Below are 12,987 nucleotides of genomic sequence, written 5' to 3' on the forward strand. Positions count from 1 at the left end.
AGTGACTGATAGAATATCTTTCGTGTAAATTAAAAAAAAAAAAAAAAAAGTTTTTTTAAGCTATGTCCCCCAATTTCTTCGGTTTCTAAGCTGTACCCATGCATTTTCAATGTTATAAGTTGTACTCTCCACCTCACGACATTTTATCAACAATACCATTTGACAACCATATCTGTTAACGAAAATTAAGTTATTTTATTAACAATGGTGTCGTGGCGTTATTAATTTGACACGTGTCTCGTTCTAATTGGTTCAACACTTTAAAAAAAAATTAAAAATCAGAAAATAAAATAATAAAAAAAGTTATTGTTAACGTCAAAGGTTACTCTTAAAAAAATTTGTAAGGTTGAGGGCACGGCTTAGGCGTTTGAAAAGGCATGGGCACAGCTTAATAATCGAAAAAGTTTGAGGGCATAACTTAAAGAAAAAAAAAAGTTAAATTGTAATGCATATTCCTCAAAAAATAAAAATGTTATGCATAAAATTGCTCCATGTAATATTGGAGTGCTATAACTAAAAATTAACAAATTGACTTTTACATGTATAGATTGGTTTTAAACACGAATGTGAGTAATGTTTATAGCTAATAAACCTTATGATTGCTTTAAATAGATAAGATATATTACTCCTATCAACAATATACTAAGTTACTCTATAGTTAAGCGTGCTTGGTTAGTAGTAGTCTTGGAATGAGTGACCTATTACACCTGGATGTACATAACTGTTTTCAGCCATGTCCGTCACCAATTACTCCGTATAAACAAATGAATGCAGCATCGACATTGGAGTTGTTGAACTTTACCAAATTAGTGTCTGTATTTTATTTGGCAATTTCACTTTCACACCGTTTTTTTTCTTTACTCATTGACATTGGAGTATTATTTGGAGTTGTTGAACTTTACCCAAAATTAGTAGTTGAACCTAGTTTACATTCTAGTTTTAAGTTCGAGTTTCAGATCATTACCATAAAATGTAAGGACTCGGGAATTAACTTCGTATAAGTATATTTTGGGTTGATTGTCGTTGCTAAGGCAACCAAGGAAATTGGAGAAATTCACTTACAATGATAATAAGAGTCTAAGAAGACGCAAAGCTGCTAAAGGCCTAAAGTCCTAAAGTTTGTGATAATATCTATACTCCGTATGTTCTAACAGATTAGTTTTGATAATGTCTCAGAAACATAAATTTTAAAAAAAAAAAAAATAAATAAATAAATAAAATTAGACTTTTAATTGTCATAAACCACTAATATAGTATAACAAATTAACAATCATAAGTTAATTAATAATGAGTGCTCCAATTCTCCTGACATTAAGATATGCTTTCCTAAAGGTAGTATCCTCTTTCCATACTCATTTGCAAAGCTAAGATGTTCACAAGGATCAACTATGAAACTCACATCCGTCGATCTACGTGCAGTTGTATGGATACGGCTAAATCCAATAAGTTGTTTTCTAGGAGCGCCTTCAACAGAGCTAGACGCTTTTGAGTAAAGCATTACAACATGGCTTCCGTCCATATGCCCGACATTCATTACAGATAGCTGCACATTAAACCTTAGAGCATCACAAGATAATAGCTCGTCTGTAGGAACATAACCAATCCCCACTTCCGTTTCATATAATTTTCTTAAGCTTCCGCTAGCTTTACTAACTAATATCATTTTATTTGGTGCTGATAAAAGCATGTATGTGTAATCTGTATAGCTTAAACCATGTCCAAATTCATATACAACCTCTCCTGTATAAAACCGATGTGTCCTTCCAGGATATAAGTGAGAAGGATCAGCCCGCATGTTCATGTTGTTCATAGCTATCTTGGTGAATAATTCTGGATACCAAGTTATCGGCAATCTTCCACCTGTTAGCAGTCCATATCCATGCATGAATTAGAATCACAATGAGTATTAAGAAAGATATAATGGTCCCAAGGAGCAATTAAGGAAAAAAATATACATCCGTAATCTTTCCTAACTTCAAAACTATGAGTACGTCACAAACTGGAAACCAGGATCGGACATCCATCCCCTAGGCCCTAACCCCCATTAGTTTACTACTCGTACAAGAACCCCAATGAATGCATAGCGAGAACTGACAGGAGAATTGCTTGGCTAATAACTCAGTTTTCAGCCATCTCAGCTTCAAACGCTCTTAAGGAAAGGACGAATGAGGGAAGTTAGAAAAACAGAAAAGGAAAAACCACCAACTGTACTTATCTATACCAACATTTAAATAGGAAAGATGATAATTCTCATTTCTAACCTGGATTATAATAACCAAAGATTACTTCAGCGAGTGCTTTACCACCGGCTTCACCAGGATATCCAACCCAAATAATACTAGCAATGTGTGAATCTGCTTCAGCAAAAGAGACATCTAGGGGTCCACCACCGGTGAGGACTAATATTATGCGTTTTTTGCTAACAGAAGCAACCAAAGATACAAGCTCCATCTGTTTGCCAGGAAGTAAAAGAGTAACTCGATCTAGATCTTCAGTTTCTTGGGTCAAATCCAGGCCAACAACTAAGATAACATAATCAGATACTTCAGAGACATGGAGGGCTTCGTCAAACATTGAATTGGACTCACAAGCCACGTCCAAGCATCCCCTAGCAAAATTTGTTTTCTTGATGTATGTTTTGAAACCCTCAGCATAAGATTGCGTATTGCATGGAATACCTGAATAAAGTAAAAGAACCGTGTTTGAAAATAAATGGGAGCAACAATGCATATTATTTATACCAATAGTTCATTTAAAATTTAATATATGAAAATGCAAATTAGTAAAAGAAATAGTAAACAGGGAATTTATTATCTCAAGACTATCACTAGCATTTGTTTCAAAAAAAAAAAAGACTATCATTAGCATTGAAAAGTCAATTTCCTCAATGATGAGAAGGATTAGACCTGAATATCCACCCCCGTGAACAAAAGGGCTTGTAGAGTTTGCACCAGGACCAATGATGGCTAATGAAGATACATGATTCTTGTTTAAAGGTAAGAAGTTATCATTTTTGAGAAGCACTATGCCCTGCCTTGCTGCTTCAAGAGCCAGTCTCTGGTGCTCTTTAGTACAGACGTCTTTGCTTCCCAATCTACCAAACATCCCACTTAAGGGATCCCCGTTAAATAGGCTCAAGCGGAGCAGAATAGGGAACAGGTTTTTAAGAGCCCGGTCAATATCTCCCTCCTTAAGCTTTCCTTGTCCAAATGCAGATTGGGTATTATAAAGCATGTATGTTCCACAATTTATATCAACTCCTACAGGTGATTATCCATTCAAAAGGTTAGCAACACCAACAGTTGAACAAATAACAAACCAGATGTCAAGAACCAGGATGTATACTTGTCCCAAGAGAGAAAGGCAAAACTTGAAACCTGCTTTAAGAGCTTCTGCTACTGCATCTTCAGGGGATTTAGCATAAAACTGATATTCATAAATTGTGGCTACTGCATCACAGTCTGAGGCAATAAATCTACAATCAGGAAAATCATAAGCCACATAAAAACAAGATTTAGCATTTGGCGACTGACAATCCTCAAATGGTGATATATAGCTTACTCAAAGTTCTTACCCCCTAAATCCCCAATCCTTTCGCACTTTCTGAAAAAGATCTCTATTTGCACATGAAGGTACCCCATTGATACTAGTGTAAGGACACATCAAGCAACTTGCTTTACCATGTTCAACACAACTCTTGAAAGGGGGTTCATAGGTATCCTCCATATCTTGCTCAGTAATCTGTCATATCTTAAATATTAACCACGAACTTAACCAGCTAATAATTTATATAGATTTTTTAAGAGGGAAAGAAGTACAAAAATAACAGGAAAGCAAGGTAATAAAGAAAATTTCACAGGTACAACACTAAAGACAGAAAATCGTATATGGAGTACTTGAAAAGAGCATGATCTACTGTTTAGTAGAAGCAGGGTGAAACAACAGAAACAACTAAAGAAGCGTACATTGAGCCCTACATAATGATTTACATATTATTCATGAACATAGATTTGAGCTCTAAAGATTTTCAAGCTCTAAAGATGTTGAAACTCTATATATTGCATTTTAATGTGAAAGATTAAACCATAAGCACAAGATCATCTAAAGCTTTCTCATCAACAGTTCATTTCTCAACCTCAAAAGGTTTATCTACAAAGCAAATATTTCAAGCCTGAGATGATCAACATGAAAACTAGTTCACTTACAACTCTATCCAAGCAGTTTTGTGCATACATTTTCCAAGACCTTTTTTGACTGCTTGGCTGATTCCACTAGTTATGTTTCACACCAAAAACGAGTATATTGTACACAACAAACTTAGTCACTCGAATCGCACAATATCAACTCACAGTATATTAAGCTTTTTACATAATACGCCAAGAATCAATTACATTATACTAAAGGCGAAACTTAGAGAACACTTGGCAAAATATTATAAAAAGTTTTCCCTCCAAAACCACTTACTAAAAAAAACTTATTGTAATTAAATTATGACTTTTAGTTTGTATAAAATCTAAAATAAAATATTAAAATTGCACATTATAACTATTACATGTTTAATTAATTTCTTTCACAATATTTCATACTTTTTACTACTAAGGGTCTGTTCATATTTACTTATTTTCAGTTCAGTTCAGTTCAGCTCCAATCAATTCAGTTCAGTTCAGTTCTAATCAGTTCAGTTCAGTTCAGTTCAGCTCCAATCAGTTCAGTTCAGTTCAGCTCCAATCAGTTCAGTTCAGTTCAGTTCAGTTCAGCTTCAATCAGTTCAGTTCAGCTCAGCTCAGCTCAGTAAATATGAACATGCCCTAAGTCTATTTATATCCATTATTTTTGGTAAAATTATTGTCATTAGAATTATTTAACAACCTTGCACGGGTTTAATCTAGTTTGTCATAAACAATAACTTAAGCTCAAGAGCAAAAATTCTACTACTAAAACAATTTCCATCAAAGACATACAAGTACACATATAAACATAAAACTGGTACACCCTCTGTACCTAAAAGAATTTCTTATTTGGACGATGAAAAAATAAAAAAAAAAAAATAGACAGGGAGTATAATAAGATGCACCAAAAGGGTTTCAAAAAAAATTACCAGTTTTGTAGTCATGCATATAAACAATCTAATCATGAAAATAGATTATAGAGCATCCCTCTTTCCAAGCTCTATTAAAATGAGCGCTAACGACTTTAAGCTCTGTTCATTGCATTTTACTAGGAAGGAATAAACCATAGCCACGAATCAACAAGGCCATTGCCTTCTTTCACAAGAATATACAACCTTTTTCCACACCTATAGTTCATTTTTCAACCTGAAAAGGTTTATTAGCTAAGAAGAATCTTCAAGCTTGATATAATTACCATGCATACTAGTTCACTTACACCTCTACCTGACTACAAGCATTTATTGTGCATAAAGACCTCTTTGACTACTAAAATTTTTAAGTGGAAATTTCACTAGTTATGTTTCACCCTGATAATAATTGGTAGGTTTGTAAGCAATACATGTATTGCATACACTAATCTTAGTCACTCAAATCACATAAAATTCAACCCATTCCAAATTTGGCTTTTACATGATACATTCCCGGTGTACAAGTTTTTGGCATAAACAATAACTTAAGCTCAAGTTCAAATATTCTACTACCCCAGTACCCCCACTCCTAAGGGGTCTTGCGCTAACCCAGGCCGGGTTGACATGTGTGAGGTTTTTGCCTCAATAGGGTCTTCTCCTTAAATACAAAGTATCAAAGCTTCACTACTAACACAATTTCCACAGCATACATTGATACATATACAAAACTACAACACTAACAAGAGTAACAACAGGTCTAATGAAGTGCATTGAAAAGAATAACAAAAAATTACCATGGCATTGAAAGAATATCTGCTGAAATTACCCCACTTTTCAAGATCATAAGCTATAAAATGCTTACAGCAAGCAGAAAGCATCAACAACCCCTCCCCATCATCTTCCTCCAACACTCTCTTGTTCCCAAAATACCCTTGTCCAAATTCTCTCTCCTCCTCCCTCCAATACTCCCCTTGAAACCCTTTGACAAACTCAACAGCATAAGAAGAAACAACCAGTGGATCCTCCCCAGGAGTCTCCTGGCCTCTTCCCCATCTAGGGTCCCTAAAAATGTTGACATTGGGTGCCCAGTAAGTCAACCCAACTTGGCCAGCATTGTACAATGCCCTCCCTTCAACAGCAATGGCGGTCGCGGTATCGAACCACAAGCTCCGGTTAAAGGAAGCGGCTGAATTGAGAACTTGTGGGAATACAGTGGCGGATTTTGTAGGCAGTTTGACGCTTTCTGCAGGCCAATTAGTGGCGATTCCATGAAGGGATTCAGACCACCAATGGTAAGGTGGGATTCCTAATCTGGGTATTCCTGTGAAATTGTGGCAGAGAAAGCTGATTTTTTCTTCAAGTGTGAGAAGAGAGAGTAGCTGTTGTGATCTGATTGAGATTGAAAGAGATTTGTTGCAAAATGGGTATGAATTATGAGGTGGTTTACATGGGAATTGGGGTTTATTAAGGTTTGGAGTTGGGGTTTTTGGTGCTGCTTTTACTTTGGGATGAAAGGGAGAAGTAAAGAGAAAGAACACTGTGAAGGTAAGGAGGGTAAATTTTGTGTTGTATATCCCCATTTTGCTTATTAGACAGCATTTTGACAGTATCAACTCAAATAAATACAGTTGCGAAGAATTGACCGAATCCGATCCCAAAAACCGACGATGTACCGAATCCAAACTCTATTTGAACTATATTCATAGGAGATACTACTAATTTGTGACCTGAGCTAAAATCGGAGTTAACTGACATTTGATTTGACACGAGACTCTAGCACCTGAACTAGAACTTGCACCTAAATTGATAGTTTGATACTAATCGACAATACCAAACTTGACAACAATTTAAACCCGAATTGGCTAAAAAAAAATACAACCTATCAACTCACCCAATTAAGGGTGGCCCATAACTGGATTAAATCCCGCAAATTGAAACTAACATGAAATTGGACATAGATCTTACCTATTTTTATCCCAAGCAAAACAAGTGAAATTAAATTAATACGTGATAATTATACTACCAAAATATGTCACAAACTTAAAGTAACCTATATTAAATCCACCCCATATTTGATTTAACACAACCTATTTAATTTGTATACGAAAGGATAAATGACCCAACATAATATGAACAAAACTTGATCCAAACTGAAATCAAACATGGCCATGAGGCTAGATTGACTAGACATAAGCCAACCCGAAGATATACCAAGATATCACATGACACTAGCCATACCCGGTAATTGTTTACACTCCTAGGGAACAAGCAAGCAAGCAAGAAAGTCAGCTCACTAAAAACAAGGATCATTATAGGCTACAAATGTCAACAAGCTTAGTTAATACTTGTAAAATTTTGAAAGAACAACAAAAATTGTGATTATACATACATCATTGTCCTTTATAACTCTTCATAAAGAAAATATAAAGTAACTAAAAACGTATCATTGTACTGAAATGATGAGAAATTAACAATAGTTAACATTTCTTGAGATAGAATAGATTGGAAAAATAAATTTCAACAAAACTTTAATAATTTATAAAATAGCACACTTCGCACCAAGACTGCAAGAGACAGTGAAGGAACATTCTGAGCTCGGAACAATAATCTCCTATTCCCATTAACAAGATTGAACCAACAATTTGTCAAAAAAAAAAAAAAGATTGAACCAACAACTTGAAGTACACATAGATAGTCCAAGATGTAGATACCATTAAGACAATCTTGCTTCTTTGCTGCACATCAAATACCTAATACAGTTGAGGCCATATCATCTGCAGTCGCGCGCTAAACTTTATACAGAGTATCAAGAAACATAAGAATAAGATTGCTATCCTACGAAGATCAAACAGCTTGGGTCACACAGAAGACTTGATGCAGAAGATCTCTTACACAGTGATACTCATTACGTGAAGAAAAATTATCTTCAACAAACCACCCAAATTGGTTGCAACACAAAATTATCAAAATAATGCAGCAAAAATCATTTGTAACAGCATATTGGGATTACCAATTTAAAAATTCACATCGATAAAAAAAACTTCTGAAGTGTATAAGCATCGTCTTGGAATACAGATTGCAGCAGCCAGGTAAGATATTTCTAATGTACAGAACATGAAACAAAAAATTGTACAAAAACTGTCACACTAACCTAAAGTAAGGCAACGTAAAAGCATACCGAATTTTCCACGGTTTATTCTTCATTTATTCTAACAGATTAGTTTTGATCAAAGTTGATCCATAAATTCCATATACAACGAATACATTATACCAATCATATATCAACCAACAATGAGTGCTCCAATTCACCTATCATTATGTGAATTGAATATATAAGTATTTATACTTTGTATATTTTAACAGATAGTTTTGATCAAAGTTGATCCTTATATCCCATACACAAGAATGAATTATACCAATCACATATCAATCAACAATGAGTGTTTTAATTCACCTATCATTAAGATATGCTCTCCTAGTGGCAATATTCTCTTTCCATGCTCATTTGCAAAGCTAAGATGCTCACAAGGATCAACACTGAAGCTCATATCTGTCGACCTATGTGCAGTAGTATGGATACGGCTAAATCCAATGAGCTGTTTTCTAGGAGCACCTTCTATAGTACTATATGCTTTTGAGTAAAGCAATACAATATGGCTCCCATCCATATGCCCGACATTCATTACAGATAACTGCACATTAAACCTTACAATATCACAAGATAAAAGCTCATCTGTAGGAACATAACCAATCCCAACTTCTGTTTCATACAATTTTCTCAAACTAGCGCTAGTCTTAAATATTAACCTCAAAGTATTTGGAGCTGATAAAAGCTTGTATGTGTAATTTGTATAGCTTAAACCATAACCAAATTCATAGACAACCTCTCCTGTATAAAACCGATGGGTCCTCCCAGGATATAGGCGAGAGGGATCAGCCCGCATGTTCATGTTATTCATAGGTATCTGGGTGAATGATTCTGGATACCAAGTCATTGGCAATCTTCCACCTGTTGGCAGTCCATATCGACACATAAATAAGAATCAATATGGGTAATTGATTAAGGAAGAAATAAAGGTCCTAAGAGGCAACACTAGGTAAAATAATCATCTATACAATTCATGAATTCAAATATACAGGTCGATAAAAAATATGGAAACTGGGACACACTTCCCTAACCCTTGAATCCTTGATAGTTTATAGTGAGGGCAGTCCCATCAGCTTAGCTTCCGAAAGCCTTTGCCCAATTCAGGTTGACCATTACTACCAGGGATCCTTCATAGCATAGCAAGAAGGAAGGGCATGCATAATACAAAAGGACTAGTAGGGGGCAGTAGAGAGCAGTACATCACAAAATGGCAACAGGGACACCCTTCCCTTACCCTTGATACACCATAACAAGAAACCCCAATGAATGCATAAAGAGAGTAGAATGGTGAATCGCTTGGCTAACACTACTCAGTTTTCATCCCATCACAACTTTTAGCGTTCTTAAGCAAAGGCCAAAAGAAAAATAGGAAGGCAGAAAAACGGAAACTTCAAGGAAAATGGAAAAACCACCCACTCTACATAATGACGAAAGGTGATATTCTCATTTCTAACCTGGATTATAATCACCAAAGATTACTTCAGCGAGAGCTTTGCCACCGGCTTCACCAGGATACCCAGTCCAAAGAATGCTAGCAACTCGTGAATCTCCTTCAGCAAAAGAGACATCAAGTGGTCCACCACCAGTGAGGACTAATATTATACGTTTTTTGCTAACAGAAGCGACCAAAGATACAAGGTCCATCTGTTTTCCAGGAAGTAATAGGGTAACTCGATCTTTATCCTCAGTTTCTTGGGTCAAATCCAGGCCAACAACTAAGATAACATAATCAGATACTTTGGCCACGTGGACAGCTTCATCAAACATTGAATTGGATTCACAATCAACATCCAAGCATCCTTTAACATAATTTGTCTTCTTGATGTATGGTTGAAAAGCCTCAACGTAAGATTTTGCATTGCACGGAAATCCTGTATCAAGTAAAAGAATCATGTTGGAATATAAATAAGGAATAGAATTTGTGGCAAATCAGTTTAAGTTAATTAATAGTGACCAGTTTCGGAAACACAAAATGAATTTAAGCAATATCATAATCTTTTTTATATGCCAGGTTGAAAAAATCATCGATTAAAGATGCTGTGCATGTGCAGTGTTCCAAAACATTGAAAAGTCAATGTACTCTACGATGAGAAGGATTAGACCTGAATATCCACCCCCTAGATCAAGATAGCTTGTAGAATTTGCACCAGGACCAATGATGGCTAATGAAGATACATGATCCTTGTTTAAAGGTAAGAAGTTATCATTTTTGAGAAGCACTATGCCCTGCCTTGCAGCTTCAAGAGCCAGTCTCTGATGCTCTTTAGTACAGACGTCTTTGCCTCCCAATCTTCCAAACATTCCATTTAAAGGATCCCCGTTAAAAAGGCCCAAGCGGAGCAGAACAGGGAACAGGTTATTAAGAGCCTGGTCAATATCTCCCTCCTTAAGCTTTCCTTGTCCAATTGCAGATTGAGTATTATAAAGCATGTATGTTCCACAGTTTATATCAACTCCTACAGATGATTATCCAACATATTATCAAAGAATTTGCAACAAACAAGATGTCAAGATGTATATTCATTCTAGAAAAGAGCAGACAAAACTTGAAACCTGCTTTAAGAGCTTCAGCAACTGCATCCTCAGGAGTTTTAACATAAGACTGATATTCATAAATTGTCGCCACTGCATCACAATCTGAAGTGATATACCTACAATCAGGCAAATCAAAGAGCAAATAAGAGCAGAATTTAGCATTCAGTAATGGACGACTGACTATCCCCAATAGTGATTACAGCTTACTCGAAGTTCTTACCCCTTAAATCCCCAGTCTTTTCGCACTTTCTGCAAAAGATCTCCTTTTGCACATCCAGGCACCCCATTAATACTATTGTAAGGGCACATCAAGCAGCTTGCTTTACCTTGTTGAACACAACTCTTGAAGGGGGGTTCATAGGTGTCTTCCATATCTTGGTCAGTTACCTGTCATATCATAAAAATTAAGAAATTATACGGATGCAATTAGAAAGAATTCACAAGGATGACACTGAAGAGAGAGAACCAATAACTTGTAAAAAAAAATGATTATTTTTTAAACATCAAATAGTAAAAATGCTTAGGAGCATTCCCCACTAAAACCAACTGAAACTATCAAGGTGAAAGATAATTAAGAGTTTAAGACAACCAAAGGAGCCTACAGGGAGCCTTACATTATCTTTCATGACGACTCGGAAAGGACTTGTGATGAAGCAAATAAACAAATAATTCACAAACATTACTTATTAAGCATCCCTCTTTAATGTTTAAGCTATATATAATGAGCGCTAACAACTTGAAGCTCTGTTTAATGTAATGTATCTTAGTGAGAAATAATAAACCATGGCCACAAATCAACAGGGTTATTGCGTTGTTTAAAAAGGGAAATCATAAATCCTTAATAAAGATGAACGATTCGATTGAAGACATTAATACAACAATAACAAGATTGAAAAAATTACCACGGCGTTGAAAGAATATCTGGTGAAATTAGACCAGTTTTCAAGATCATAAGCAGTAAAATGCTTACAACAAGCAGAAAGCATCAAGAGGCCAGCATCAGATTGGTTCTCCCCTTGAAAGCCCTTGACAAACTCAAGAGCATAAGAAGAAGCAAGAAATGGATCTTCCCCAGGAGTCTCCTGGCCTCTTCCCCATCTGGGGTCCCTAAAAATATTGACATTAGGAGCCCAGAAAGTCAACCCAGCTTGGCCAGAATTGTACATTGCCCTCCCTTCAACGGCAATCGCGGTGGCGGTGTCGAACCACAAGCTCCGGTTGAAAGAAGCAGCGGAATTGAGAACTTGTGGGAACAATGTGGCGGATTTGACGGGCCCACTGAAGCTGATTCCGGGCCCATTAGTGGCAATTCCATGGAGGGATTCAGACCACCATTCATAAGGTGGGATTCCCAACCTGGGTATCCCTGAGAAATTGTTGCAGAGGAACCTGATTTTCTCTTCAAGTGTGAGAAGAGAGACTAGTTGTTGCGATCTGGTTGGGATCCCAAGAGATTTGTTGCAAAATGGGTATGAATTATGAGGCGCTTTACATGGGAATTGGGGTTTTTCATCAACTGGGGCTGCTTTCACTTGCTGGAGAGAGGATAAGATTACGATCACTATCCCAATCACTTTTACGGGGAATTTTGCCCCCATTTTGTTTATTGGCCTTTGACACCATTTTCAGTGTGGTTTTACTTTTATCAACAACGATCATCGTAACGTAACTGACTTCTTTAGGTTCAACTTATTTACTAAATGTCTGTCAAAAAAAAACAAAATTTATTTACAAAATGACCAGCTAAACATGCCTTAGTAAACTTCTGAGGTGCATAAAACATGCCTTTGAAATGTAGGGATCTGTTTGGCTTCCTTTGCCCCTTACATTGAAGGATTTTATTTTTATTCCACTCCGTATTAATACTATTATTCTCTCATATCAAACCCAAAAAGCTCTCTTATTCTTATAAACTACTGTGTGAAGTAATGTTTTAGATACGACTAATTGTTTTGTTACTTTCTCACAACTTACCTCTTTTTTCGATAATGGAACTCAATGTAATACTACTTTTACACGGAGTAGCATATAAAAATGTCATCCATTATTGCTACTGGACTTGCTCCTGTTACCGACTGGACTAGTACCCAAAATGAAACTCATTGATTTGTGAAAGCTTGCCTTTTACGATTATGATAATTGAGGGTCTGTTCGCATTTACTGAACTAATTAGAGCTGAACTGAATTGATTGGAGCTGAACTGAACTGATTTGAATAGAGTTGAAAT

The 12,987-nt window shown here is 36.1% G+C and overlaps 2 protein-coding genes across 2 annotated transcripts; both read right to left on the minus strand.

Moving 5' to 3' along the window:
- Positions 1 to 1,046: 1,046 nt before the first annotated feature.
- On the minus strand, positions 1,047 to 6,867 carry LOC145588213 (putative beta-D-xylosidase 6). The gene is made up of 6 exons (XM_081645171.1): positions 5,872 to 6,867; positions 3,575 to 3,741; positions 3,378 to 3,475; positions 2,907 to 3,260; positions 2,262 to 2,678; positions 1,047 to 1,860 (listed from the first exon to the last, which is right to left on the minus strand). Exons 1-6 carry the CDS (start codon positions 6,655 to 6,657, stop codon positions 1,271 to 1,273), a joined length of 2,412 nt encoding a protein of 803 aa, XP_081501297.1. The 5' UTR covers positions 6,658 to 6,867; the 3' UTR covers positions 1,047 to 1,270.
- Positions 6,868 to 8,244: 1,377 nt separating this feature from the next.
- Positions 8,245 to 12,442, minus strand: LOC145638890 (putative beta-D-xylosidase 6). The gene is made up of 6 exons (XM_081689948.1): positions 11,663 to 12,442; positions 10,981 to 11,147; positions 10,779 to 10,876; positions 10,328 to 10,681; positions 9,680 to 10,096; positions 8,245 to 9,086 (listed from the first exon to the last, which is right to left on the minus strand). Exons 1-6 carry the CDS (start codon positions 12,356 to 12,358, stop codon positions 8,497 to 8,499), a joined length of 2,322 nt encoding a protein of 773 aa, XP_081546074.1. The 5' UTR covers positions 12,359 to 12,442; the 3' UTR covers positions 8,245 to 8,496.
- Positions 12,443 to 12,987: the final 545 nt, after the last annotated feature.

The sequence above is a fragment of the Chenopodium album genome, chromosome 1, assembly GCF_948465745.1.
Source record: "Chenopodium album chromosome 1, dcCheAlbu1.1, whole genome shotgun sequence".
NCBI lineage: Eukaryota > Viridiplantae > Streptophyta > Magnoliopsida > Caryophyllales > Amaranthaceae > Chenopodium > Chenopodium album.